The sequence below is a fragment of the Echinops telfairi genome, unplaced genomic scaffold (genome assembly GCF_000313985.2).
Source record: "Echinops telfairi isolate 266 unplaced genomic scaffold, ASM31398v2 ScPeMD7_3;HRSCAF=10, whole genome shotgun sequence".
NCBI classification, from domain to species: domain Eukaryota; kingdom Metazoa; phylum Chordata; class Mammalia; order Afrosoricida; family Tenrecidae; genus Echinops; species Echinops telfairi.
The window spans coordinates 61,550,240-61,577,038 of record NW_022103899.1 but is presented as its reverse complement, the minus strand read 5'-3'; the positions used below and the strand labels follow the sequence as shown (position 1 = coordinate 61,577,038).

The 26,799-nt window shown below is 57.0% G+C and overlaps 1 protein-coding gene across 2 annotated transcripts; it reads right to left on the bottom strand.

Moving 5' to 3' along the window:
- Nucleotides 1–7,755: 7,755 nt before the first annotated feature.
- Nucleotides 7,756–18,352, bottom strand: ACKR3 (atypical chemokine receptor 3). 2 transcript variants are annotated; one of them, XM_004701689.2, is made up of 2 exons: nt 18,313–18,352; nt 7,756–9,514 (listed from the first exon to the last, which is right to left on the bottom strand). In XM_004701689.2, the coding sequence occupies exon 2, from the start codon at nt 9,483–9,485 to the stop codon at nt 8,397–8,399; it is 1,089 nt and encodes a 362-aa protein (XP_004701746.1). In that variant the 5' UTR covers nt 9,486–9,514; nt 18,313–18,352; the 3' UTR covers nt 7,756–8,396. The 2 variants fall into 2 exon arrangements, with proteins under 2 accessions (XP_004701746.1, XP_045151395.1); XM_045295460.1 differs by lacking the exon at nt 18,313–18,352 and adding an exon at nt 17,888–17,914.
- Nucleotides 18,353–26,799: the final 8,447 nt, after the last annotated feature.

Genomic DNA, 26,799 nt, shown 5'->3' with positions numbered 1-26,799 from the left:
ACATGTGGGGTTAATTGAAGGGTGGAGGGATAAATGGCTTGGTGAGCCTCGCCTTTCTAGTTCTTAGGTCTCTTGTTTTGTGATGGTCGGACCAGGGTGCAGCTGCCTTAGCCAGTTCCCTGATTCAGCTGGCAAGGCTCACTTCCTGCAAGGCATCCCTGAGGAGAAGCCACATGGACCTACCCCGATGCAGCCCTGGGTGCTAGAGCAGCCGTGTGGAGACCCCTGCCAGCACTAAGATGCTTACATATTCACTGACTCAGCTTTCCTCCTGCAGTCGGCATCTTTGCGTCTGTTTTGTGAGATGGAGGCGGACTTGGTGGATTGGTGTTGGACATAGGGGTTAATGGGTTAACATTGGACTTGTGGGCTCGGGCAGCACTGGGTTGGGATGTTTTCTTGATGTGCACTTATCATCTTTATATGAAACTCTCTCTTATACATGAATTTCTGTGGATTTGTTTCTCTAATGTACCCAGACTCACACACCCCTCAACCAGCCCGCCACGGCAGGCTCCAGCAACGTATTACCTAATAAACCCTCCCAGTTGAGAGTCCTTGTGGCCGGGCTTTGGGGGCTCCTGTCCAGACTAGCTCTGCTGGCCAGACACAAAGTTCCTGTAGAACCAGACCCCCCATCGACAAAGCTGTGTTTCTTTCCTACAGAACTTTCCGGGCTCTTGGGTGCACCCAGAATGCATGACAAGGTTCCCACAATGCCACACAGCATGGCTTCAACGCTTTCACCGGCCGCTGCTGCCATTAACAAAGCCAACAGACTCTGCCACCCAGTCGATTCGGAGTGCTGCTGGGGAGTGGGTCACACTTTCGGCTGCTAACTGCAAGGTCCACAGTTTGAAGGCCCCACCCAGCCACCCGTCAGGAAGACAAGGAGGCTCTCTACTGCCGTCAAGAGCGGCAGTCTCAGAAAAATCCACGGGGCAGTTCTACCCTGTCCTGCAGGGTCTCTGTGATTGGGCACAGTCTTGCAAGTAGGCCCCAATGTTGCCAACCCATGCACAGCAACGTACGACACTGCCCTGCTGTGCCACTCCCAGGAGGGGCTGGGGTGCAGCCCCTGAGAGTCACTGGGCTTTCCCTGGCTGGGGATTAGGAAGAGGTTGCTGGGTCTTTCTCCCGCATCTGCCTGAGCCAGGAGCCTCTGTTCTAACCTGTTCATCTTCAGTGGAGGCCGGGACTCGAACCCGGGGGTTTCCAGTGAAGGATGCAAATTCCATCACCGAGTCCCCACTGTCCCCACAAGGCCCCCCTCTCAGGAGCACTCCTAGGTCTCCGGAGGGGCTGGGCACCCCCAGAGAGGGGCTGCAGCATGTCCAGGGACACCTCCCTCCTCTGTGTGGCCTTGTGTTTGTGCCCTTGGGGCCACTAACTCTCTTGGCTGAAACCCATCAGCCCAAGGCTAATCGCAACACTGTCACAGACCTGTCCCTGGCCCCGCCCCCAGGCAAGTCTCTGTGTTTCCCTGGGGCCCACAGTCTCTCGTGGGCAATCAGTTACCCGCCTGACAGCATGGACCAAGAGGAAAGCCATGGTGGGTACTGCTGGTGTTTGCTTTTACCCCAGACGGACTCCAACCAGGAGGGGGACTGTGTCACGTCCACCACCCCCATGGGGCCAGGCAGGCCCAGAGGACTGGCTTGATGGGGCCCGCTGAGGCTGCTCCCACCCAGTTACTCACTCACTGGCCACCCCTGGCCCGCTGGTCTCCGCTCCACCCCATGAGTCAGTGTGAGTCACCGGCCCTCCGTGTGCCCCGTGATTATCCTTCCTTCCCCGACGATGATTTCAGAGGGTGGGCCTGTAGGCCTGCCTCCTGTCCCCTCATTGCCGTCACTGTTGTGGTTGTGGTTGTTGGTTCCCTCCGGTCAGTGCTGACCCCTCAAGATCCTCCACACCCCACCACGAAACGCTGCCCGGCCCTGCGCCAACCTCACCATTGTTCCTGTGTCTGAGCCATTGATGCAGCCGCTGTGTCCGTCCTTCTTTCTCACTGGCCCTCTGCTTCCCCAAGCAGGAGGTCCTTCTCCAGGGACGGGTCAGCCGCTCCCCACACCATGTCCAAAGTTTCTGGAGGTGGACCACCCTCGTCTCTGAGGAGCGTTCTGGCCCTGCTTCTTAAGGGACATCTTGTTTGTTCATCTGGCAGTCCGCAGTGCTGCCAACATTCTTCACCAGAACCATCATTCAAATCATACTTCAGTGTCCAACATGCTTCACCAGAACCATCATTCAAATCATACTTCAGTGTCCAACTTCCACAGGAGTTGCCTTGCCCTGTAAAGAGGTCAGTGCAGCAGATTTGCCCAGAGAAACTCCTTTGTCTTTAAAGATAGCAAAACCACGGCTGCCCAGTCAATCCCGGCTCGTGGCAGCCCCAGGGGTGACAGAATGGGTCCCACCACCACCACCACCACCCCTGGGGTTCCTTGGCTACCATCTTTACGGAACCCGAAGGTGAGACCTTTTCTCTTCCGTGGAGCAGCTGGTGGGCTCGAACCACTGACCTTCAGGTTGGCAGTGGCAGGTAAACTGTCTCCCCCGGGACCTTTGGTGTTGCCTTTCCAAGCTCCATGCTCACCACAGGGAGCCAGTGCTGACTCGTGGTGATGCCAAAGGACAGGGTAGAACTGCCCCTGTGAGTTTCCGAGACCATAACTGTTTATGGGAATTGAAAGCCTCCTTGTGCTCCCTCAGAGCAGCCAGTGGTTTCGAACTGCAGGCCTTGAAGATCGCAGGTCAACTCATAACCACTACGCCCACCGCCAGGGCTCCCAGGGACCAAGGAGCTCCCAAAAGCCTGAGGGGAAAAGGAAGGCTAGCTCAGGTGTTAGGGTGGGGACGGCTCCTGCCCCAGCCTCTCCAGCGGGCTTACTGATCTCTGCAGGAGGGGAGGGTCAAGGTCCAGGCTGCAAAGCGAATCCACAAGGCCCTGCAGCCACCGTCCTGGAAAACTGCAGCGTCCACGCTTCCCAGAGCACCCCACCCCGCCCCGCCCCCATCACTCCTTCCAACATCCTTGTCCCAAAGCTTAGTTTTCACCTTCAGAAGGTGGGTGGCAGGGACAACCTTTGATTCCCAGCACACAATGATTAACAGCACCGGCAGCCATTAACCTCTGGGCAGCCCTGGGGCCCACCACTCGAATTTGAAGCATCTCCTCCCTGAAGCTGACCCTGTCCAGGACTGTTCCTAAGGGCAGCTTCCCCTGTCCTGCCCCTGCCCCTGCCCCTGGGCTTCCTCAGGTGGGATCTGAGGGTCACCCCCTTCGTAAGCCCTGGGTGAGACCCTTCTTGGTATACCTCTCTCAGCCCTCCAAGGCTTGGGACCACACCTTCCTCCACTCTGGGAATTCCCAGCCCCCCCTAACCATGTCTCCCAGTGTCCCACGGCCACTGGTGAGACTTCTTTTCCGGCAGTGAGACTCTCAGGAGCTAGGTCCCAGCCCCAGGTGCCCAGTCGGAGACCAGCAGGAACTGGACAGTTAGTGGGGACTGCATCACATATGTGGGATGGAAGAGGGGTAAAGGGTGAATAAACCTGGGGGCGGGGTGGGTGGGGGCGAGTCATCCAGCCAGCTGCAGAGGAACCAGCTCCACCCAGCCAGGCCGCCAAGGGTTTTTCATCTGGGGGACAGGCCCCTCGCTCCTGTCCGTCGCTCCCACCCTCCTTAAGGCAGGGGCCTGGACACAGCCTGCAGGCTCAGCAGGGACCCCGAGATACACAGCCGTGAGGGCTTCCTCCTGACGGGCAAGAGGGTCCGCTTCAGACTCTTTGTGGGAAGTCGGCAAGCAACCAAGTGCAGCGTGGGACAGCGGGACAGGGGCCCTTGCAGGCATCCCCCAGCCACCACTGCGACAGCATGCCGAGCTAGCCGCCCCCTCCCCCCTGCGATATGTTGCCGGGCCAACAAGCATTGGGAGTCACCCAAGCACACGTAATGTGTGTGCCACAATGGCTTTGCGACGGCCCCTGCCTCTGGGCCCTGCCCCCACCAGCCCGACACCCCCAGGAAAGGGCTTAATCCGTTTCGTTCCGGAAATAGCAGTGGAAACGTTGCTCTTGGGTCCCTCCGGAGCGTGAGGTAGGACAAACGGGCGTGCTGCCGGGAATCCTGGGACATGGCTGCCACTCTGTGCCCACACTGAGAGATCTGCGGGCATAAGCATATGAAAAGGCCGTTTAAAACAAAAAACCCCGAAGCTTCCTGAAAGCTCCAGAACACCCATCATGCTCTCGTCCTAGACAGACAGGCAGACAGGCGGGTGCATGAAAGGTCCCCAGGGGCCAGTTAATCTCTGTCCCTGAAGTGTGATGGGCCCAGTGTCATGCACTGGGGCTCACAGGGACCCCGCAGGGCTCAGCTGGGATTGTGCCCACTTCTGATTCATGGGGACCGTTTGGGGGAAACAAAGCTATGATGGGGTGCAGCACTGTTTGCCTCTGTGGTGTGTCGGGCTTCCAGGAGCTAGCCTTTGAGAGTCCAAAGCCAGCCCTTTCCTCCTAGTCTCTTGGTCTGGCCGCTAGACTAAACCTAGACCGCATCAGAGGAGCACGCTGCCCCCGGGACAGATGGGTGGTGACTGCACGTGAGACACACCGGCCAGGCATTGAGCCGGATGCCCAGCATGGAAGCCAGGGATTCTGCTACCAAGACCCCACTGGCCCCTGGGGACCTCAGCCCTGTCCTATGTTCCACTCCTTCTGCTCCTTGGATCCACAATCAATGCTCACGGAAGCAGCAGTCAGGAGATCAAATGACGTGTTGCCTTGGGTCCGTCTGCTGCGCAAGACCTCCTCGGAGTGCAGAAAAGCAAGGATGTGACTTTGAGGGCGAAGGCTCACCTGACCCAAGCCACGGCACTTGCAATCACCTCCTGTGCACGTGGAAGCTGGACACTGAATACGGGAGACCGAAGAAGAATCGGTGTGTTTGAACTATGATGCTGGAGAAGAATATTGGAAAGGTACAATGGACTTCCAGGAGAACACACAGATGACCGAGGGGGCAGCCAGCATCCAAGCGCCAGCTGCCCCTGCTCTAGAGTGATATGCAATTCCAAGGTAAATGGTTTGGGGGGTCTCTGAATGAAACAAGAGGGGGCATTAAAGAAAAACACAAGCTGAAGGATTGTGCAGTGACGGGTACTGCACAGCTGAGCTGGCCACGGGAAAATACACACGGTTCCTACCAACTCAGCACTCAGAGGCTGATTGGGCCCCTGAGAAAGCTCAGGAGGAAGCGCCCACATGTGGGCAGTCCGTTCCCCTAGTCAGGCCAAAGTCTGGTCTCCTCTGACCTTCATCTTGATAAGTCTTTGCCTCCTGCTTGAACATCGCTGTTGGGTTTGTGTCCCTAAGATTGCGTGTGGTCATTCTACCCAGAGCCAGGCAAGGACAGGCAGCGAGCAGACGCTATTTCAAAGATGTCATGAAAGGAGTCCTGGTGGTGCAGTGGGTTACACTGCTGGGCTACTAACAGCGAGGTCAGCAGTTCGAAACCACCAGGCGCTCCTCAAGAGAAAAATGAGGCTCTCTACTTCCGTGCAGTCACCGGCTCTAGCCCGTCTTACAGGGTAAATGAAGTCAAAGCCTCGGGGCTCAGGGGCTGACCTTAAAGGGGGCATGTCTGAATTCACACAAAGGTCCCTTGCAAGAAAGGCCTGGTGATCTGTTTCGGGGGGTGGGGGCCGGGGGTGTAAGTTTTAAAATCAGTCACTGGAAGCCCTCAAAGCGTGGTTTTGCCCTGTGCCGGGCTGGTCACCGGCAGTCACGGCGAAGCCACAATAGCTGAGTTGTTTGCTTGTGTCCCTGATGTTGGCCGAGGCACCCCAGGCCAAAGGAGAAGCCCTGAGCTTCCAGGAAGTCAGGCCCTGGGCTTTGTGGGTGACCCAGCCCCGCAGTCAGGGTGTTTCTCTCTACGGTCTCCCACTCTAAACTCCACACCCAACCCCTGCCTTGGAATCAATACTGACTCCTACCAAACACTGCTCCTGGCCATCGAGCCGATGCTGACTCATACAGACCCTGTAGGACAGAGTAGCACTGCAGACAGCCTTGCCTTCTTCCCGAGGTGCACCGACCTTGAGGTGTGTGACCTTGAGGTGTGCGACCCAAAGCCTAACCCACAGCCCCACCAGACAGCATCCCCCCCAGTCTCCTCCTACTTCCCACCCAATTAGCCCCAACTCAAGGCAACCTGATGGGTGTCCGAGCACAACTGTTGGCCATGGCTGATTTTTCACAAGTCAATCACCAGGCCTTTCTTCTGAGGCACCGGGGGTGGACTCCAGCCCCCAGCCTGTCCCCGGGTGAGACCAGGGTGTCTGGTAAGCGTGTGCCTTCCTGTTGACCATCAGCCCTCTGTGCCAGCGCCCCTGCTGGTGAAAGTTCCCCTGTCACAGTTGAGGCCCCTGGGACCTGCTGTGACTGAGCAGCATGATGGAGAAGCTGCCAGACAGGTGGCAGGGGAGAGGCCAGGTGATAGAGGTGGTCCAGGTGAGGGGCACCAAGGGGAGAGAGTCTCTCACTGACCTCCTGCCCAAATGTGCCAGCCTGTCCCACTCTCTGGCTGCCCTCGGCAAACTTGTGGGGGCTCAGCAGGAACAGGCAGCTCTGCTAGTGTTCTCGGCTCTGGGTGAAGCGGCAGGTGCTACGGGAACCTCACAGCTGGAGGCCTGCTGCATGTGTGGCCTCCAGAAGCGGCCACAGGTGTCAACTGGCTTAATGAGGAGCTGTCCCAGAGGTGGCTCAGTGATGATCTGAAAGGATGGTGATTGGACTATACCCAGGGCAGTGCAGGGTAAAGACCTGGCACACCATTCTAGCCAAGGGGATGTTTGGGGTGGTCCTGCGCTGTCCCGTGGGGTCTCCGTGAGTCAGAATTGTCTGCATGACTCGGGATTAATCTAACAACAGCCATCGAGGAGTCTTAGAAAGAAAGGAAATGCAAGGCGTACACGCAGAACCACAAAGAAGGCAAGCTGTCGGAGCTGAGCCTGAGCAGGGGGCAGGGGCAGCAGTGGGGGCCTCTCCTGGGTCCTCTCTCCCCACTGCCTGCAGGTAGCACCCTGCCCACCACCTCCCCACCCACTGCCTGCAAGATACTTTGAAAGATCACTCCCTGCATCCAAATACTCCCCCTGCAACCTCATTTTATCCAAGGCACGCCCTAGGAGTTTGCCTTAACAGAGTGGTACTCCTTTGACTTGAAGCATGTTTATCAGGCTGGCCCGTAGAGGCCACGGCGTTTCCGGGGAGTCCAGAAAGGTTGACGGTCCAAGTGTACCCTGCCTGTGACAAAAGACCCGGCAACCAACTTCCAAAGTCACAAGAGCACAGGCACCACTCAGAACTGAGGTGCCCGTGAGTCAGAATCGACTGGAGCCGCTCCCCTTGTCACTGCACAGAGACAGAGGGGCACCGACAGCCTCCACCCTCCTGGTGCAGCAGCCGTCCAAAAGTGAGACTCGGCAGCCTTTTGTAGGAAAAAAAACCAACTTTATTAAAAGAAATCATAATAACTTACAAATGGAGGGACCTCTCAGCGACATGACTGCTGGTTTCATGTACAACCTGGGGCGATGTTTGGCGTTTGGCATTTTTATATATATATGTGTGTATATATATATATATTTCCCTTGCTTTTTAATGTAACGTGATGATACTATCAATGTCACAAATTGCAGTAGGGAGCAGTGTCCATTCCATACCCCCACTTCCACCCCCCCCTTAGTACAAAGCCCCACGCAGATATAAAACTTTCGTAAATAAAAGATCTCTCACCCAAGCCTGGCATAGCATTTATATAGATCCATAGACATATTTATATGATTTCAAAAACAGCTAACTTCCACACCCCCCTCAGTCAGTCAGGACTGAAGCCTAACTAACCCTTATGGCTACGGCAAGCCAAACCCACGTTGCGCTCTCACTCCCGAACAGTATTTAAAATATACTTCCATTTCAGAGGCATTATAAGATACATCAAGAGTGAGAAAATAAAGTCTGAGCATATAAATACAAATCACCATAGAAAAAATACACACACACACACACACACACACACACACACAGATGCAGGGGGCTCTGAAAGTCCTATTGTACAGAAGCTGGGGCAAGCTCTTCCTGAAGCAGGCTTGACGCCTTGTCCAGGCCACCCGGCCCAGCGCTGCAGGATGGGAAGCTGCCCAAACACAGGTCCTCTCTCACGTGGGACAGGTAGGCCCAAGGACACAGGTTCCTCTTTTCAAATGCTCCCGCACGGAGACCCTGGGGAAGCCCCTCTGCTTGACTTCTTGGAGGCGAGGCAGCCCAGTGCCCTCTGAAGTTCACGCCCGGACCGAGGTCCCGGAGCTCCGGACGCTCGCCCGCTCTCCTCATTTGGTGCTTTGCTCTAAGGCCGAGTACTCCGTCTCCGACACCCTGGAGGCGTCGATGAGCTTGGCCAGGCCGGTCTTGGCCGAGTACTTGAAGATGAAGGCCTTCATGAGCTCGTACCTGTAGTTGCGGTTGATGAAGCTGTAGAGCACGGGGTTGGCGCAGCAGTGCGCCAGCGACAGGCACTGCGTGACGTGCAGGGCGGTGAAGAGGAAGCTCTCTAGCTGGCAGGTGAAGGGGATGTAGTGGAGGACGGAGAAGATGTCCAGCAGCACCACAGCGTGGTAGGGGAGCCAGCAGACCAGGAAGACCACCACATAGGAAAAGATGATCTTCCTGCTGCTGTGCTTCTCTGGGTCGGCCGAGGCCGCGATGGCCCTGGCGAGGAGGAAGTAGAAGAGGGCGATGATGCAGAAAGGGATGATGAAGCCCAGGACCACAGACACCAGCTCCATGCCGATCAGCCACTCCTTGACGCTGTGCTCCGGGTAGAAGGAGCGGCAGTAGGTCTCATTGTTGGCGGCCGAGGTGATGGTCTTCAGGTAGTAGGTGTCGGGCATTGACACGCAGAAGGCCAGCAGCCAGACCAGGATGCACACGACCCGACGGACCGTCTTCTTGCGGCCGCTGGCCGTGCCGGAGAAGTAGGTGACAGAGAGGTAGCGGTCCACGCTCATGCAGGCGAGGAAGAAGATGCTGCCAAACAGGTTGATGGAGAAGATGAGGTGCGTGACCTTGCAGGTGAGCTCGCCCATGGGCCACTGGTTGTGCTGCACCAGGCTGACCACCCACACGGGGATGGTGAGGACCACGCACAGGTCGGCGATGGCCAGGTTCAGGAGGTAGCAGTGCGTGTCGTAGCCCGTGGTCTTGGCCTGGATGTTGACCCAGACCACCACGGAGTTGGCGACCATGCCCACGACGAAGATGAAGACGTAGATGAAGGAGAGCGTGTAGAGCAGCGTGCTCTTGTTGGGCATGTTGGGACACAGCACTGTGTCCACGCTGATGCAGTCGCTGCTGTTACAGGGCCAGCTGATGTCCGAGAAGTTGCCCTGCTCCGGGTAGTCGAAGATGTGCGCCTCCATGGCTTCCAGATGGCGGGCAATCGGATGACCTGCAGGGTGGAAAAGAGAGAGTCATTGGAGAGAGCATTACCCACAACTGCTGTTGCCGTGTCCCCGCATCCCCCCAACATGTGCACAGCCCTGTCTGTGCAGGGAGCTCCCAGGGAGAGCCGGCAAGCACCCTCGGCTGCTCCCTGAAAGGCTGGGGGTTTGAGCCTCCCCAGAGGAGCCTCGGAGGAAAGGCCTGGCCATCCGCTGAATGCTGAGAATGAAGCAGAGCCACAGCCGGCGAGGGAGGGGGTTGTTTGTTTGCCGCTGCTTTCTGAGACTTGGGGTGGCTGAGGACCCACCACCGGGTGCTGGGGGAGCTGGCCCACGGGTACGTATGCACTGCTGGACTGCCCCTATCCCCACCCCTCTGGAGGCAGATGTGACATCCCACAGAAGCAGGGCCAGATGTATATGAGGACTTGCAGCTGGCCTGCCCTCAACCTGCAGGCTCTGGGCTCGCCATTGTCATTCTCCACATGGGGTGCCCAGCCCACTGCCCCAGCCATGGCCCAAAGGGCTTTTTCAATTGCTGCTGGTGCCTCCAGCTATCACCACGGGGAGTGTTTGGGTAGCCCTTTGACCCCACCCAGCCAATCACAGAGGAATGGGCTGGCAATCTGCTTCCCTGAAAGCCCTGCTGGCATCCAATCACATGCTGATTCATGGTCCTGCAGGTCCCTCCATGGGCAGCCCAGAGCAGTGGAGGTCCAGGGCTGCCATCCGGAGCTGCTGCGGCCTCAGCTCAAGGGGCACTGTGGAGGGCCTCCCACCCCCACCCCTAAGCACAAGGAGGTGCCCACCCTGCTTTTCCTCCCAGCTGAGAACAGTCTTGCCTCCAGTGAGAACAGTGGCCAGCAGGAGGACAGTGGCCAGCGGGCCTGGGCATGGGCAGGCACAGAGGGTCTGGGTGTGAATTCAAGCTCTGGATGCCTGGTGTTCAACCTCAGGCAATTTTAGTCCCTGACCCAGTGGCATCTTCTCCCTGGCACAGACCACCTACCTCAGGGACTCCCTTGAAGGCTTCGGCCAACAGTGACCCCCGCTACAGACCTCTCAAGGATACCCGGTCAAGGGCCCGGCTGCCAACTGAAAGGTCAGTGATTTGAGCTGAGGCTGTCTGCTCCTGTAAAGTCTGACAGCCTCCACCACCCTTGGGCAGTGCTCCCTGTCCAGTAGGGTCACTGTGAGTCCAAATGAACCTGACGGCAGTGGAATAGATTTGGGGGGGCCTTTGAGAACGGGGGAACCAACGCCAATCAGTGGCACCCCAGGTCCAAGCCAGGGTGGGCTGAGGACTGAAGAGTCTGCTGACCCAGGAGTCCCCAAGGTCTCTGTCTTGCTGCAGTGACCCCATGCAGCCGGCACAATGTTCACCAGTCCAGTGGGGGGGCTACTGGAAAGGTGAAAGCCCATAGGGCCAGGTCTTCTCTGGCCCACAGGATGGCCCCTGGGTCAATTTGACTCACTCACGGGTACCATGTTTGGATGTCATGGCCGCCCGAAGGCATGCTGGTGGTACGGCAGTTAAGCGCTCACTTGCTGAGTGCAGGCCCACAGTTCAAAGCCACCAGCTGCCCCCCAGGAGAACAGTGAGGCGGTCTGCTTGCATGAAGCCCCACAATGGGACAACTCTACTCTGGTCCCTAAGGTCCCTGTGAGGCAGTGAGAGGTAGAGAGGGCCTCGCCAGAGCTGGCAGACACTCCTCCAAGGAGCCCCCTCCCCTCACTGCCCCCCCTCTCTGGGGTAGGAGAAGACTGGCTGCAGGCAGGGTGGGTGTCTTCAGCCAGACCACAGTGTCCCCCTGGGTAAAGCGCTTTCCAAAAACAAAGTCGTGGCCTGCACTACAGGCACTCCGACTCCTACCATCCCGTGTGCGTTCCTACAAGGTGACAATCCCCAAGCCGCTGGCTGCCAACTGGCCGCTCGCCCCTCCCCCCACCCCACTCTGTCCCCCCGGTCCTGAGCAGGCTGAGCAGCTGAACCGGCCGCCCAGTTCTCACCGGTGACCCATGTTCCCTCTCCGCCAAGTGCAGGGCGCTGGGTCTCTAAAGCTTTGCTACTGTGTCTTCATGAGACCCAGCAGACAGTAGTGCGTGGCAGGCGGCCACAGCTGGGCAGAAGAGGGGCAGCCAAGAGAAGGCCGGCTCCTGGCACGGCCAGCGGAGCCCGCAGGATGGACATCAGTCCTGAGCTGGGAGGACAGAGGGCCGAGCTGTCCCCTGACCCCAAGGAGCATCCTGGGAGATGTCTTTCCCTTGGCTGGCTCACCAGGCAGGTGCAGGGAGCTGCCAGGAGCCCGTGGGAAAATGGAATGAAAAGATTAAAAAAAAAAAAAAAGGCTTTTCCCACCTGTTTTTTGAAGCCCCCTGGCACATCCTCGGGGGTCTCTAGGCGGTGTCAAGAATGGTGAGTTAGAGCATGGCTGCTAATGGGAAGGCTGGGGGTTCGAGTCCACCCCCAAAGGAACCTCGGAAGAAAGGTCTGGCAACCTATTTCTGGAAAAGAGCACCTGTGGAAACCATGTGGAGGCAATGTGACAGGAGCTGGTGTGGCTTGGGTCCTCCAGAGACACCCACATTCCTCAGACTCAGGCTCACGGGCAATCTCTCCTTCCCGCTCTCGGGCTTCCCCCAGCCCCCTGGGTTCTCAGAGACCCTGACAGTGACGGGGACAGGCGTCCAGGGCCATCCACGCTGTGTCTCTCTGCCCCTGCCCACTGTGAGGGCCTTGGAGCCAAGGGTGTCGTGATTCAAGAGACAGGCTGCTGCCACCCCAGCAGTGAGACTGCTCCAGCAGCAGACAGGGGACAGTCAGGGACCCGAGGGGCTCACAGGGAGAAGGCAGAAGCTGGGGTCTCCTTCCTTCCTGAAGGGTCAACGTCTGCTGGCCCTGCTGCTCAATAGACAATCATTTATCACCGATGCTCAGTGGTTCAAAACCACCAGCTGCTCCTCAGAAGAAAGACGAGGCTTTCTACTCCTGTAAAGGGTTCCTGTGTCTGAAACCCACATGGCATTTCTACCCTGCCCTGTAAGGTCGCTGTCAGTGGGCATCGACTCAAGGGCAGTGAGTTTGGGGTGGCACCATGGTTAAGAGGGTGCCCCACTGTTAAGGGCGTGAGGACATGCTGAAGACAGAGACAGCAAATGCTCCCTGACAGGACACTGCATGCGCCACCTGTGACGTTACATCATTTCATGTCAACTTCAAAAATAGGTCTAGGCGTGGACTCTAGCCTGTCCATCAGGTCACAGCCTGATGATGGACATCAAGAACTATGCAAGGCATAACAAAAATTGTAACCAGCCCCAACCGAGGGCAGACGGACCCACAAAGCAGTAAAGCTCACCCATGTTCCTTTCTGGGGCAGGGTCCCAGACCCACACATCCATGTGCGTACAGCATGTGCAAACACAGACGGGGCTGTGTCACCATAGCCGCACATAGCCCTGCCCCGAGCTGTCTGCCTGACGCACGGCGTTCATAGAGGCGGGTGATCGTCTCTCTTAGCAGTTCTATCACATATACTCAGGACACACCATCGTGGAGGGAAGCCCCCCGCCCCCCAGGACTGGGGGCCATTCATTGTGTTGTTCCCCAAAGGCACTGCCAACTACGTTTCACCACCACCCCCTTTCCCCCACGCTCATGTTGCTTCATCCCATGGGATCCCTTCTGCAGAGATAGATCTCTTTCCACGGGGACCTGGGCAAAGGTCAGAACAGGAAGTCCGTGGTGGACAGGAAGGGAGTTTTCCACCATGAGAGGAAGTGAAGGCTCCTCCAGCGGGGACGGAGCAGCCCTCCCCAGGCCCGGCCCGGGCTGGGCTATCTACTGGCACCTCTTGGTCAGGCAGAGAGGACTTTCCTGGGAGAGTCCCTCTCCCTCCTCAAGTTCCTTGTCCATCAACCAGGTTTCCTTGACGACTGCTGAGCTGTGGCTGGCGAGAGCCCGGAGACATTGAGCTGTCTCCACAAAGCCCTCCTCCTGAATTAGAACCTCCAGTCCCCACGGGGCGGGGTTTGGCCTGCAGTGCACACACGCCCAAAGGGCCACGTGTCTCGGGCTGCTCATCTAAACTGCCCGCAACGTGTTTGTAGTTTCCTATCACGTAGTAGGAAGACCCTTCCCACTAATCCTCCCTGCCCTGCCCCTCCCAAGTAATCCACCCTTTCCGTTCTGTGCACCCCACCCAGCCCCCTATGCCCTGTGTTACTCATGGGACACACCCACCGCAGGAGTCCCCGGGTGGCACGGTGGGTTAAGCGCCTGACTACTAGCCAATAGGTCAGCAGTTCAGACCCACCCAGATGTGCTTCCCAGGACAGGCCACACACACACACACACACACACACACACACACACACCCCTGGCTGGAGTTGGAATGGGCTGGCTAAGAACCAGCCAGGGACGGTAACAAGGGCCACAGCCAGCAATGGCCCGGGACAAAACAGGTGCCAGGAAGGGTTCCCAAAGCCTGTACCCAGCTGAGATAGTCCCTCACCCAGATGAGATAAAGTCTCTCACCCAGCTGGAATCATCTCTCACTACCCTGGAGTCGGTGCTGACTCACACCGGCCCCTGTGGGTTTCTGAGATTGTCCCTCTTGAGGGGAGTAGAAAGCTCTTCTTTCTCCCTTGGAGAGGCTGGTGGTTGAACTGCTGACCTTGAGGCTAGCAGCCCAATGCATCACCACTATGCCACCAGGACTCTCTGTATAGGAGGGAGGAACGACTTAAGAACTACAGTGAGTCGGAATGGACTCGCTGGTGGTGGGTTTGAATTTTTTGGAAATCAAGGCCGGAGATACCCAGGGCTCAGAGTCATCAGCAGGAGCTCCATGTGTGTGTGTGTGTGTGTGTGTGTGTGTGTGTGTGTGTGTGTGAGAGAGAGAGAGAGAGTTCCCACCTCCTCCACCAGGATCTCACTGCCACGGTGTCAGTTCTGACCCACAGTGACCCTCCAGGACAGGGTAGAACGGCCCCTGTGGCTCTCTGACACTGGCCCTGTTTGTGGCAGCAGAAAGCCCCCTCTCCCTCAGAGCAGCTGGTGGTCTCCAATTGCCCACCTTGAGGTGAGCAGCCTAACAAGTCACCACTCTGTCCCCAGAGCTCCCCCTCTTTGGGATGCCCTGGGTTCATGGGTGCCATTTAGATAACGGAGGGTCTGCTGGACCACAGAATCCTGCAGCGACCGCCCAGTTTCCGTCTTGAGGCGCTGCTGTGTTTGGGGGGCCTGCGTTCACATCCATGGGAAAATCAACCCAAGAAACAACCTGCCGACCTTGGGGCTCAGCCAAGGCCTCTGTCCAGCGCTGATAGCAGCTGGGGCCAAGCACACAGAACACAATGTAGTCCCAGGTGGCGCTGCAGGGAGCCTAACTTATGCAAATAGGGTTGCCCCAAACCTCTGGGGAGGCAACTAATCAATCCACAGGAGAACCACAGAATGAGCAAGGGATTGGACCCAGGGCGCCTCCTCCCAGGTCCTCAGACCTCCCAGTAACCCAGGGACGATCCTCAGGGCGGGCTGGAGGGGGGGGGGTGGTGTAAAATGAAATCCACATCCAGAAACCGGATCCTCCTATCGTCCCCAGCTGCCCAGACAGCGAGGAGGGCAGAATGGTGAGAGAAGGCCTGGCTGACACCCCTGCATCACAAAGGCCACTGTCTGGCCTTGGCCAGTGTAACCAGAGCTCAAATTCCCAGCCGGCTTAGGGCCAGGACCAGGGCAGCCGGACTGCAGGGCGGGCAAGGCTGGGGATGGACCCTCAGCCAGACACAATGAAGCTGGGGGGGGGGGCGGGGACGGACACGTCGTCCGGCCAGCCATCGGGGTTTCTTGCAGAGTAAACTCCACTCTCTGCTGAAAAAACATGCCAGGGTAGCTACCATGAGGCAGCCCTTACAAGAAGAACGCGTGAAGTGGCAGCAAGCTGCCTGTGTGTCAGGGGGCACTCAGGGTGACAGCCCCTTGGTCTGTCCCCTCACCCCGCAATTCCACCTGGCCCTGTCCTGTCTGCTTTGTAGGAGATCAGTGTGCTAGGCTACCCCTTCTGGAGGGAAGGGGGGTTGGTTAAAAGCAATGGACAGATGGACAGAGCCCTTGTTATTTTGCTGGTGCCGCCCCACCACACACACACACCTTCTAGCTTGGAGCCCCGGTGGCACAGTTGTTACACACGGGGCTGCTAACGGCAAGGTCAGCAGTTTGAAACCACCAGCCACTCCTCTGACAAAAGATGAGGTGCAGTGGTTCTGTGTTGGGCTGTGATCCTCGGTGGTCGGCAGTTTGAAACCCCCTGTAGCTCTGAGGGAAAGACTGGGCTTTCTACTCCCTTAAACAGCTACAGTCTCCGAAAACCCACAGAAGGTCTCTATGCGTCAGCGTTGACTCGATGCCAGTCAGTGGGAGGTGGGGGCAGTGAATGAATGAATGAGTGACTCCCTGTAAGGAGTTACAGTCTCAGAGGCAGTTCTATCCTGTCCTACAGGGTCACCCTGAGTCGTTATCGGCTCAATAGACCTACTTACACTGGACAGCACTGTAATACTGTCCCTGTACCTGTAAGATCCAAAGTAGGCTGTTTGGTGACCTGCTGGCAAGCGCTGAATACCTTCTAGCTTCCACCCACCCCCAACCCCCAGTCCAGTGCTAGGACACAGAATTCTTGAGGACCATCCAAGGCCCCTCAGAGCTGTGAGGTCTAGCCCCTATCCCAGGGCACCCTTGGAATTTACAAGGTGGCTGCCCTGCAGTCCTTCAGGTTCGGGTTGGAGAAAATGCCACACTTCCCTTGTCCCTACTTGCAAACAGGGGCCTCTAAGCCCAGAATTATCACACAAAAAGCCACTGTTCCCGATTAAGTACCCCCTCCCTTCCAGAAAGCCTATACTTGGCCAGCTCAGGGCCTGATTAGAAACCTTAATGCCAGCACCATTGTCCCAGGGCACCCTGTACTCAATGCGGGATAAACTCACCTCCAGGCTCCTAGCCCAGAATCTCCCCAGCAAGCCCTAGAGCCCTGGACTCTGCTCTCAGAAGCCACTGGCAAGCCAGGACCCTAATGCCTGTCCCCCTGAAAAGCCCAGATGACCAGCAAAACAGCCATTGCTCAATGCAGGGAGGCTTTGGACTGGGGGACACTCCCTCTCTTCCCCTTCCCTTGTGCCCCGCCCCTTGGTACCCAGCCCCCTCCCAGGCTGGGGCATCCTGTATCGCTCTTGCCTGCACATTCAAGTGTTTATAGCCCAGCCCTGGAGAAAGGGCAAATTGTTTCCAAGCTGGCCTCCCCTGTGCAGCCTCGCTGGGAGAGGGCTCAGCAGCTGGGGGAAGCTGAGATTCTGAGCACCGGGATCAACCTATAGACAGTAGTGAGGCCCAGGGGTCCCAGCAGCCCCCACTTTCCTTCTCTGGGCCAGCCTGCAGCCCCACATTTCCCTGGGACGAGGGGGGGACACAAAGGCAGCAGCTGCTTGCAAAAAGACAAGAGCACTTGCAAGCACGCGCGCGCGCACACACACACACGCAGGCAGGTCTCAGCTTTGAAACTGGCTGTTCGGGCATCAGGACCTTCAAAGGCTGTAAACCATTTAAGGAGGCCCTCGGTGGCTTTTGTGAACCAGAATGAGCCTGCCATGAGCAAACAGAGGGAACAGAGAGGGAGGGAGGGAGGTGGGGAGGGAGGGAGAGATGGCAGAGAAAGAGCGAGGAGGGCAAGTCCGACTTTTGCAACTTCTCATTCCGTTGGAAGTTTCCTGTCCAGGCCGGGCACCCCTCCCTGCCTTCAGACCCAAGTTCTTTCTCCCATCACAGCGAGCAGCCCCTCTCAGATGGACCAGCCCCTCTGGAGTCTTGTCGCTGTGTGCTGAGAAAATGAAACGGCAGGACTTCCCCCCAAGGATCGGTGTGCCAGACCAAGCTCGCCACTTTTTCTACCGGACTGCCACACGAACCCCCTAGTCCCGCAGCCACCCTCAGTTTAACTAGACTGAATACCTTCTAAGGAGGCAGTAAGCCCGCCAGCTCTGTTAGTAACAAGACACACACCGGGGGACACGAAGACTGAGCAGAATTAAACAAGTTGCTCCCACGGCCACCCAACCTCCTGGGACTGGTGATCTAGCCCCTTCCCCACCCCCAAAAACCGCCCACCGACATCGCGCGATGTTGACCCGTAGTGACCCTAAAGGACAGAGTCCAGTGGTTCCCTGGGGGTTCCCAGACTGCGGAGGCTGGTAGGCTCATCCTTCTCCAGCGGTGTTGAACCTCTGACCTGGAGGTGCGCAGCCCCAGCGCTTAACGCACCGGGCCATCAGCGCTGGTTCGCTACGGCTTCTCCGAGATTCCTCCACTCAGCGTCCGACCTCACCTCCCAGCGCCTCGTCCTATCGGCCTGGTCGCCCGGGATGTCCACGGTCACCGCCAGCGCCGCCCACCGCGCGGCCAGAGGGGAACAGGTAGGCAGCAGGGCCGGGCGGTCCTCGTGCGCGCTCCCACCAGCGAGCGGAGCCCTCGGGCACCAGCCCGGGTAGGGGGGTGGGGTACTAGACCCTCCCACCCCACAAACACCCCAAGGTGGGGGCCGCCCCATGGCCCCTGAAGCAAGAACCCGGCCCTGCGCCCTGCAGAGAAAGGGGTCCCCTCCCGGGTCGGCAAGCGGCGCACTGCAGCCAGGCGTGCACCACGCAGCCACGGACCCGCCGGGACCCAGCAGCTCCCGAGAGGCCGCCTCCCCGGGTCAGCCCCCGGCCTGTGCCGCGGGAGCCCCCTGCGCTCCGCGCCCGCTCCCCTCACCTCCGGGCTGGCTCCGGGCTGGGGCGCGGCTGCCGGTGCGCGGTTCGTTCGCAGGCTGTGTGGCCGCGGGCAGGGGACGCGCGATATATACACTGCGGGGAGCCGCCTCTAGGTGGCACTGTGGACACCCCATCCCGGCTCTCCCCGCCCTCCCAGCCCCCAAACACACACGCACACACCCGCCAACATCACCACCCCCGCTCACACGCGTGCGTGCACAGGCACACGCACCGTGAGACCGTGGCGTTCCCGCCCCACCGCCCTCTCAGGGGAGCCCAAGCCTGCCTCCCTTCGTGTACAAGGCCAAATGCCAAAATGTGGGCACCCTGCAAAGAACCCCTAACCCAAACCAAGCCCGTGTCCCAATCCATAGCAACCCTACAGGGCTGAGCAGAACTGCCCCCCGTGGATTTCCGAGGCTGTAAGTCTTTCTGGCAGCAGACAACCTCAACTTTCTCCAGCGGAGCTGCAGGCAGGTGGCAGATTCGAACCGCTGGCCTTAAGGTTAGGGACCCAACATAAGACCCACTGCGCCCCCGGGGCGCGCTGTGCCCTGCAGAAGCGCCTGCAGTTTCCCTGCTGTCAGGTGCATCTTGAAGCGTCCTATCGGCATCCGGAGTTCCCGCTGAAAAGCCACTTAGTTCTTGGGGAAAGAATTCGTTTCCAGGACAAATGTTTGTGAGCTCCTGAACTTAGGCGTGGCGGGGAATTCTCTTTCGGAATTCCTCCCTGTGTGGCGTCAGCGACTCAGCGGTACCATAACATCTCTCCCACAAAGACTGGCCCCTCTGGTCGCTTGTATTGAGTCAGATTATTTGTTCAGGACCTCAGCCCCAAGCCCTTGGGCACCTAATCAAAACCTAGTTCTCCATGCTGCCCAGTGCCAGTGGGGGGCACGCGCAGAGGTGTGGCCTAGGCCCCGGGGCACATCTTTCCGCGGGAGTTCAGCTCCTGGATTTTATTAGGGGAAGTGGCCTTCCTATCCTGGCAGCCCTGCAGTACCAGGGGCCTTCCAACAGTGGGTGGGAAAAGTTCACGGGCTGTCCCACAAACTCTTTGAAGCCCCCTCGTAGTATCCTCTAGGGTCCTATTTAGCAAACTAACCAGAAAGCAGAGACCCACACGTTTCACCCCATGGTTGTTGGGGGTCCCCCACTCCCCCTTGAGTTATGTCTCTGTGGCCGCCTGATGCTCCCGGAATTCGGGCAGGGGAGGCCACATGTGTGCTGGGACCAGCCAGAGGGGCACTCTCTCCCTGAAGCCGGCTTGCCAAGATTCTTTAGAGAATTCTACTAAAAATAACAGCAGACAGCCAGATGCTGAATGGGGGATTGTAAGGTCAGGGGAGAAAGCCTTTGACAAAAGCAATGTTTCGTTTCCGTGAAAGCTTCATTTTCCCCCCTGATGGTGACACAGTGGGACAAAGGACTAAAAGGGGCATTGGACACACCCCTCTTCCTGGGGTCTCTATGGGGTCAGCCTGTCACCTCCCCACGGGGCCCTTCAAGGAGCTGCTGTGACTCTCCCTGCAGCCACGCCCCCCATGACCCCCAAAGCTACCCATCAAGGCTGCCCCAGGACAAGTGGCCATCTGGAAACCACTGCCCCCGACAGGGCAGGACAGGACAGACCCCCATGGAGGCCCCAGTACACTTCTGTTAGACTTATTTTGTCCCTGTCTGTTCCTGGTGGAAGGTCACGTGTCTCTGCACCCAGTGGAGGCGAGGGCTGAACGGAGCTGCTCTTCAGAGAGTGGGCAGGGGTGGGCTTTCCCTAAAGAGGAGATCGTGGATGAAAGTCACAAGATGCAGCTGCTAGTGCAGAGCGAGGACAAGCCATAGCAGCTTTAGCAGTAGAAGAGATCACAATAGGCCTTAGCTGGTACCCACTAGGATGTCTGCAGTCAGAAGATGGGAGGAAGGGGAGTCCTTGAGCTGTGGTTGGGGGGAACTATAAAGTGGCATAGCCCCAGGGGCAGAGTTGGAATCACCTCAAAAAGCTGAACCTAGACTCCCATGAGACCCTGCCGTTCTGCCCTTAGGCATGTTCCCAGAAGATGACAACCAGCACTCAGACAGATGCACCTGCATGCATATGTATTGTTGTTGTTAGGTACCATCAACTCCTATGTACAACAGACCCTCTGTACAACAGAGTGAAACACTGCCGGCCCTGCACTATCCTCATAACTGTTCCCATGCTTGAGCCCATTGGTGCAGCCACTGTGTCCATCCACAGTCCCTGGAAAAGGGCATCATGTTAGATAAAATAGAAGAGCCACAAAAAAGAGGACAGCCCTCAAGGAGATGGATTGACACCGTGGCTGCATATAGTTACAGTGGCATAAATCACGACGGACCACCAAAAAGAGGTAAAGGCCCAAGTGCCCATTGGCAATGAATGGATGAACCACGTGGTACAGCCACACGATGGAGTGCTCCTGGGCCACGCAAAAAGGAAGGAAGAGCTGATTCCTGCTACCCTGTGGGCGGGCCTTGGAAAGGTTGCTGGTGTGGTTGGGCTCTGACCCTTAGCGCCCGCCTGTACAAAACACCACCGGGTCCTGCACCATGCTCACCTTGTTCTTATGTTTCAGCCCATGGTTGCGGCCACTGGGCCATCTCACTTGTCAAGGGCCTTCCTCTTGTTCACTGCCCCACTGTTTTACCAAGCACGATGGCCTTCTCCAGGGACTGGCCTCTCCTGATAACATGTACAAAGCACGCGAGACCCAGTCTTCTGACCCTTGTTTCTATGGAGGATTCTGGCTGTACTTCCAAGACAGACATGCGTGTCCCTTTCGACACTCTTCAGCAGCAATTGATGCTTCAAACGCATCAGTTCTTCTTGGGTCTTTCTTAGTCAACGTCCAAATGTCACGTGCGCAGGAGGCAATGGAAACTACCAAGGACACGTTAGGCTGAGGGCCAGAGGACAGCCACAAAAGGCCACATGTCCTAGGCTTCCATTGAAGTGACATATCCGGAAGAGGTAAATCCACAGAAACAGCCCGTGGTTGCAGGGATTAGGGCAGAGGTCCCAGGGAAGACTGCTTCCTGGGAGCAGTTCCCCTTTGGAATGATGGAGCCCTGTTGGAAAGAGGGAGAGCAGAGGCTTTGTGGCTCAGCCAGAGTCCAGAATGCCTCTGAGCTATGCACTTTGAAAAGACTGTTTTGTTTTGTCTTTATTGTATGTCATTGTCATAAATTGAATCATGTTCCCACAAAACTTTGTGTCAACTTGGCTGGGCCATGCTTCTCAAGGGTCTGGCAGCTCGTTAAGGATGCCATCTGGGAGCTGTGTAATGTCACGATCATTCCCCAATCAGCTATCAGGGAGGAAGGGAGGGATGTGACACCCTTCCTCTCATCCAGCGTCAGGGGAACGCCCCTGGCTGGGACCTACATCATCTTTTACCTCTCAAGAGATAAAAGAGAGAGAAGCAAACCGAGGAGGGGCCCCAGTCCCGCCAAGCAAGAAGAGCCAGGAGTGCAGGGCTTCCTCTGGACCCTGAGTCCCTGCGAGGAGAACCTCCTAGACCCAGGGGAATCGTGATGCCAAGACTGGTGGCCGTTTCCAAGGGGCAGTGGAACCATAGGTAATAAAATGAGACAAGAGCCTTCCTCCTGAGTCAACAGAGGGAAAGCCTCCTGCCTCCAGCAGAGCTCTGGCCCCTCAAGGTGCAAGAGAGCAAGTGTCTGTTTAGTAAAGCCACGCCTTGTGGCATTTCTGCCACGCAGTCTTAAGAGAACTAAGACGGTCATCGTCTTTATCTTTTGTTTTTCATCTACTGGGGTAAGATCATGGGCCAACCCTAGCCATTGTTCTGTGAACTTGGGCATTGATCACACGCATCTGTTGTACGACCACAACACCAGGGGGTGTGGCAAAAGGTTGCTTTTTTTTTTAAAATAAATCATTTTATTGGGGGCTCTTACAACTCTTATCACAATCCATACATACATCCATTGTATGTCAAGCACATCTGTACATTTTTTGCCCTCATAATTCTCAAAACATTTGCCTTCTACTTGAGCCCTTGGTATCAGCTCCTCATTTTTCTCCTCCCTCCCTCGTGAACCATTGATAATTTATAACTTATTATTATTTTGTCATATCTTACACTGTCTGATGTCTCCCTTCACCCACTTTTCTATTGTCCGTCCCCCAGGGAGGAGGTTATATGTAGATCCTTGTGATCAGTTCCCTTTTTCTACCCCTTACAGAAGGGTTTTGGGGAGGAAACGAGCCAGTCAGGGTACAGTGTAACAACAATGAAACACACAACTCCTCTAGTACTTAAATACTTCCTCCACCCCACTATCATGATCCCAATTCTACCTTACAAATCTGGCTAGACCAGAGGCTGTACACTGGGACAGATCAGAGCTGGAAACACAGGGAATCCAAGACAGGTGATCCCTTCAGGACCAGTGGTGAGAGTGGCGACACTGGGAGGGTGGAGGGAAGGTGGGGTAGGAAGCAGGTTGCTTTTCTCAAGGGTTCATTGTAAGGGATCTTCAAGGGATCTTCAGCCAAGGCCCCCTCACCCACCCTCTTCTTCTTCTTCCCTTCTTCGAGATTTCCCTAACTTCCTTTCTTCCTTCCTGTCTGCCATCTGCCCCTGGGATATGATGCTGCTCCCTCTGGGTTCTAAATTGCCCCTGATTGTGGCCTCTGAGAGTAGAGTAGCCTTGATGGTTGCTCACCGCAAGGTCAGCAGTTTGAAACCACGACCTGTTGTCAGGAGAAAGATGAGGCTTTCTACTCCCACACAGAGTTACAGTCCTGGAAACCCACAGGGTGGTTCTATGCTATCCTGCAGGGTCACCACGCGTCCACATCGACTCAATGCCAGTAAGTTTGGATCGGAGTTTGCGTGGGCCCTGAGACCTCACTTCCTTTAGAAAGCACTGGTGTCCTGGAGGGTCAGGGCCCTGGGAGTGGCTCTCGGCCAGCCCACAGTCAGAATGGGGGCAGTGTGGCTCCCGGATGGTGAGGGCCATCCCAGGACAGTCACTGTCTCTGCCCTTGGGGCCTGAAGTTTGTCCAAACCTTAGGACCTGCATGCTGAACAAATAAACCCTGCAGCTGACTCGATGAAGAAGGAGGTGGTATCCGAGCTGGAGGAAGGCCCGTGAACCTGCAACGCAGGCAACACCCCCTTCGCTGGTCCAAACCCTACGTGTTTATACAGAGAAGTGTGTATCGAGGAAATGGCTTGTAGAAGCAGGCAAGTAAGACAAAGTGTGGGCAGGGCCCAAGAACGTGCATCAGAGGTGAGGCTGGACACGTCTCCTGACAAAAGGAGTGTGTCACTCTGATGAGGGAGGGGCATCGAGGCATGGAACAGGAAGGCCGAAGACGCGGCACGTTCCGACCATGGTGTTGCTGCAAAAGGTCAAAGATACTGCAGGCTGCCCAGGAGAGCACCAAGTCCTTCTGAGAGGAAAGACACCTGGAATGTTCCTTGCAAGTGAGGAAGACAAGACCTCGGCTTACTAACTTTGGACACGTTATCGGAAAAGACTCCTCATCTGGCAGAGTCGAGGGAGACCCTCAGAGGGATGGACCGACACAGGCTGCCACAAAGGCCCCCCACACTGGATAATGAAGATGAGGGCGCAGGACTGGACGGTGTTTCCTTCTGTTACACGGAAGGTCCCCAGGACTTGCAGCTACCCGCAGGGCATCTCACACCCAAAACAGCCAAAGCCAAACATAGCAACCCCATCACATAAGGCAGAGCCAGCCTGTGAGTTTCTGAGACTGTACATCTTTACGGGAATAGAAAGCCCCATTGCTCACCCCAGGAGCGGCTCTTGGCCTCGAACTGCGGACCTTGTGGATCCCAGCCCAATGCACAACCACAAGGCCACCAGCAGTGATGAAATCTGAACCTGCAGGTGAACAATGAACCACCTTGTATTCAGCCTCACCTACGAGTGTCTATGCTGGCTCTGTAATGCCTTCCTTTCTGGACGGGAAGGTGTCCGCGGACGTCCGATGGCACCGGTCCGTGTGTGAGTGTCTCTGTATCAGTCGCTAAGCTGCGGTTGAAACGCTTCAGTTCTTCGTATTTTAAGGAAAGGAAGTTAAAAAAGAAAGTCAACTGCAAAGTTGTGAAGGCAGCGCGGCTTTCTCTGCTTTCCTTTATCGTGAAGTGAGCAGAGGAAGGCGCAGGGCCTTCTGATGTCTGAGGGAGCTCTGGAACTTTCCACCGGGGAGCACATCAAAGCCGCTCAGTCCTAATGAGATGCGAGGAGCGCCAGGGCGCTGGCTTTCCCGAAAACGTGCGAACTCTGCCGGGGCTTGGACACATGGGCCTGAGCTTCAAAACCCCACGGTGATTCGGCTCAGGAGAAGAACGACCACGGCCAAGCCCGAGGACAGTCTGAGAACAAACACCCGCCTGTGACGCACGGCAGCCGGTGGAGGTTTCGGGGATGAGAATGCATACGTGAGGCAGTGTGGTGTGTTTTCGCCGTCCTGGATGTCTGAAAAGGCTCTAAGGAGCTGAGAGCCCCGGTGAAGGGGGAGTCTTGAAGGGAACGCTGCCTTCTCTCCCACTCCCTCCTTCGTCCCTCCCTTTTCATTGTGTAACTGTCATAAGCCGCAAGAAAAATGCCTTTTCCTCCCCCAGCTGAAGGATCTGAGAATGAGCTGCCCCCTGGTGTCCTCGCCGCCCAGCAAACGTGCTGTGTGTGCCTCAGACCAGACGCTTCTCCTCCGGCGTGCGAGGCGGGGTTTTCTGGAGAAACCAAGCAGTGGTAGGCAGGCACCTATGTGTAAAAAAGGACTTTGGTATCAAGGTAGCGGCCCAGCCCAAGCCAGCTCAAGTCCACAGGTCCGGTACTAGCCCGAGCCCCCACAAAGCTGTAAGTGGATAAAGCAGGCAGGAGAAGCAGGAAGCTGGGGGAGTGGGCAGGTGGGTGGGTGTAGAGTCACGTGGATGCAAGGCCCAAAGGTACGTGGCAGGGTGCTGACAGCTCCCTGGGTCAGTGGGCTGCGTGGGTCCCCAGATGTGCGACACAGGACCCAGATGAGCAGGAAGGTGGAGGGGCAGGAGAGGACTCCCGTTTCCCTCAGTGTCTCTCTTCTAAAAAGGCCAGGGCCCCCGGGGAGCATCACCCAATGAGATCACTGGGAAGTCCTGAGGGCGACCCCCCCAGGACTCCCAGCCACCCTGGGAGGCAAGGCTCTGCCCGATTCAATGGGGGCTAGCCCAGTCCGGGGCTCGAGGGACTTTCCTTGAGCATGCTGCCCCAGCCAAGGGGCAATGACCGTTCCTGCTATCCAGGGGTCTGACCGTCTTTGATACGTCCCTCGAGCTGACCAGTCCCCCACTGTGCCCACCTTGTGTCACAGCGACTACACCTTCACCGGAAAATGGTCCCATGCAGAATTCATCATTCTCCCATGGGCCCAACCTGAGCCCACCGCCACCGCGAGTAGGCACAGGTGTGCTTTTCCTGGAAGAGGATTGGAATCTTTCTTCCTCTGCACACAGGGTGGCTTTAACCCGTCAGCATGCGAGTAGCAGTTGAGCACAAACCGTCCGTACCACCCAGAGACCCCTCCTGGGGACAGAAGCCTTTACTGGGACGTAATCCACATAGAAGACAATTCAATCGTTCGAGAAGAATTGTATGGTCATCACAATCATTTGGGGACATGTTCTTCCTTCTTGGAGTCCTTGTTATCACCCCCCTGTCTCCCAACACCCCACCCCTCACCCCTGCCTCCCCGGCCAGACCCCCAAGGAATCATTCACCCAGTCGCTGTCTCTGTAGACGGACCATCTGGGAGGTCTGTGTGGAAACAGACACAAACCCTGGCTGAGCAGGTGTGCAAGCAGCCCAGGCACGCGATGCCCTTTCAAAGATTCCACAGCACCTTCGAGGAGAGGCTTTTCTGTTGGGTCAAAGGGAAGAGGTCTGAGGGGTCAGGGGCCGGAGGAAGGCTGCAGGTGGGCACCCAGAACTCAGTCTGTTTTCACCGTGGGTCACTGAGTCCTGGAGAAGCCCAGGTGGTGCTGTGGGCTAGGCTGCTAACCACAAGCTGACAGTTTAGACCCTCAGAGAACAGCGAGGGGTCAACTTGCCTCCGTGAAGATTCACAGACTTGAAACTCCTGCGGGGCACTTCCACTCTGACCCGAAGCTTCGCCGAGTTGGAACGGGCTCAAATGAGTTCTGTCATGTGTTTGTTAACTTGCTGGTGGTGTGTTCCAATCTCTAAGAACCGGCATCCCTGGCTGGCATACAGGGTGCAGGCCCTTGGTTGCTGACCAAGGCCAGAGGTTCAAGTCTGGTCAGAAGGACTGAGGGAAAAGGCCTGGGCACGCTCTGCTGAAAAGCCAGATGTTGAAAACCTGCAGGAGCCCCGCTCTGCTCTGACCTTCACAAGGGCGCCGTGAGCTGGATCGGCCCGGTGGTCAATAACTGGCCGCGGACACTAGGAAGAGAGGCTGGTGGTGAAGGTGGAC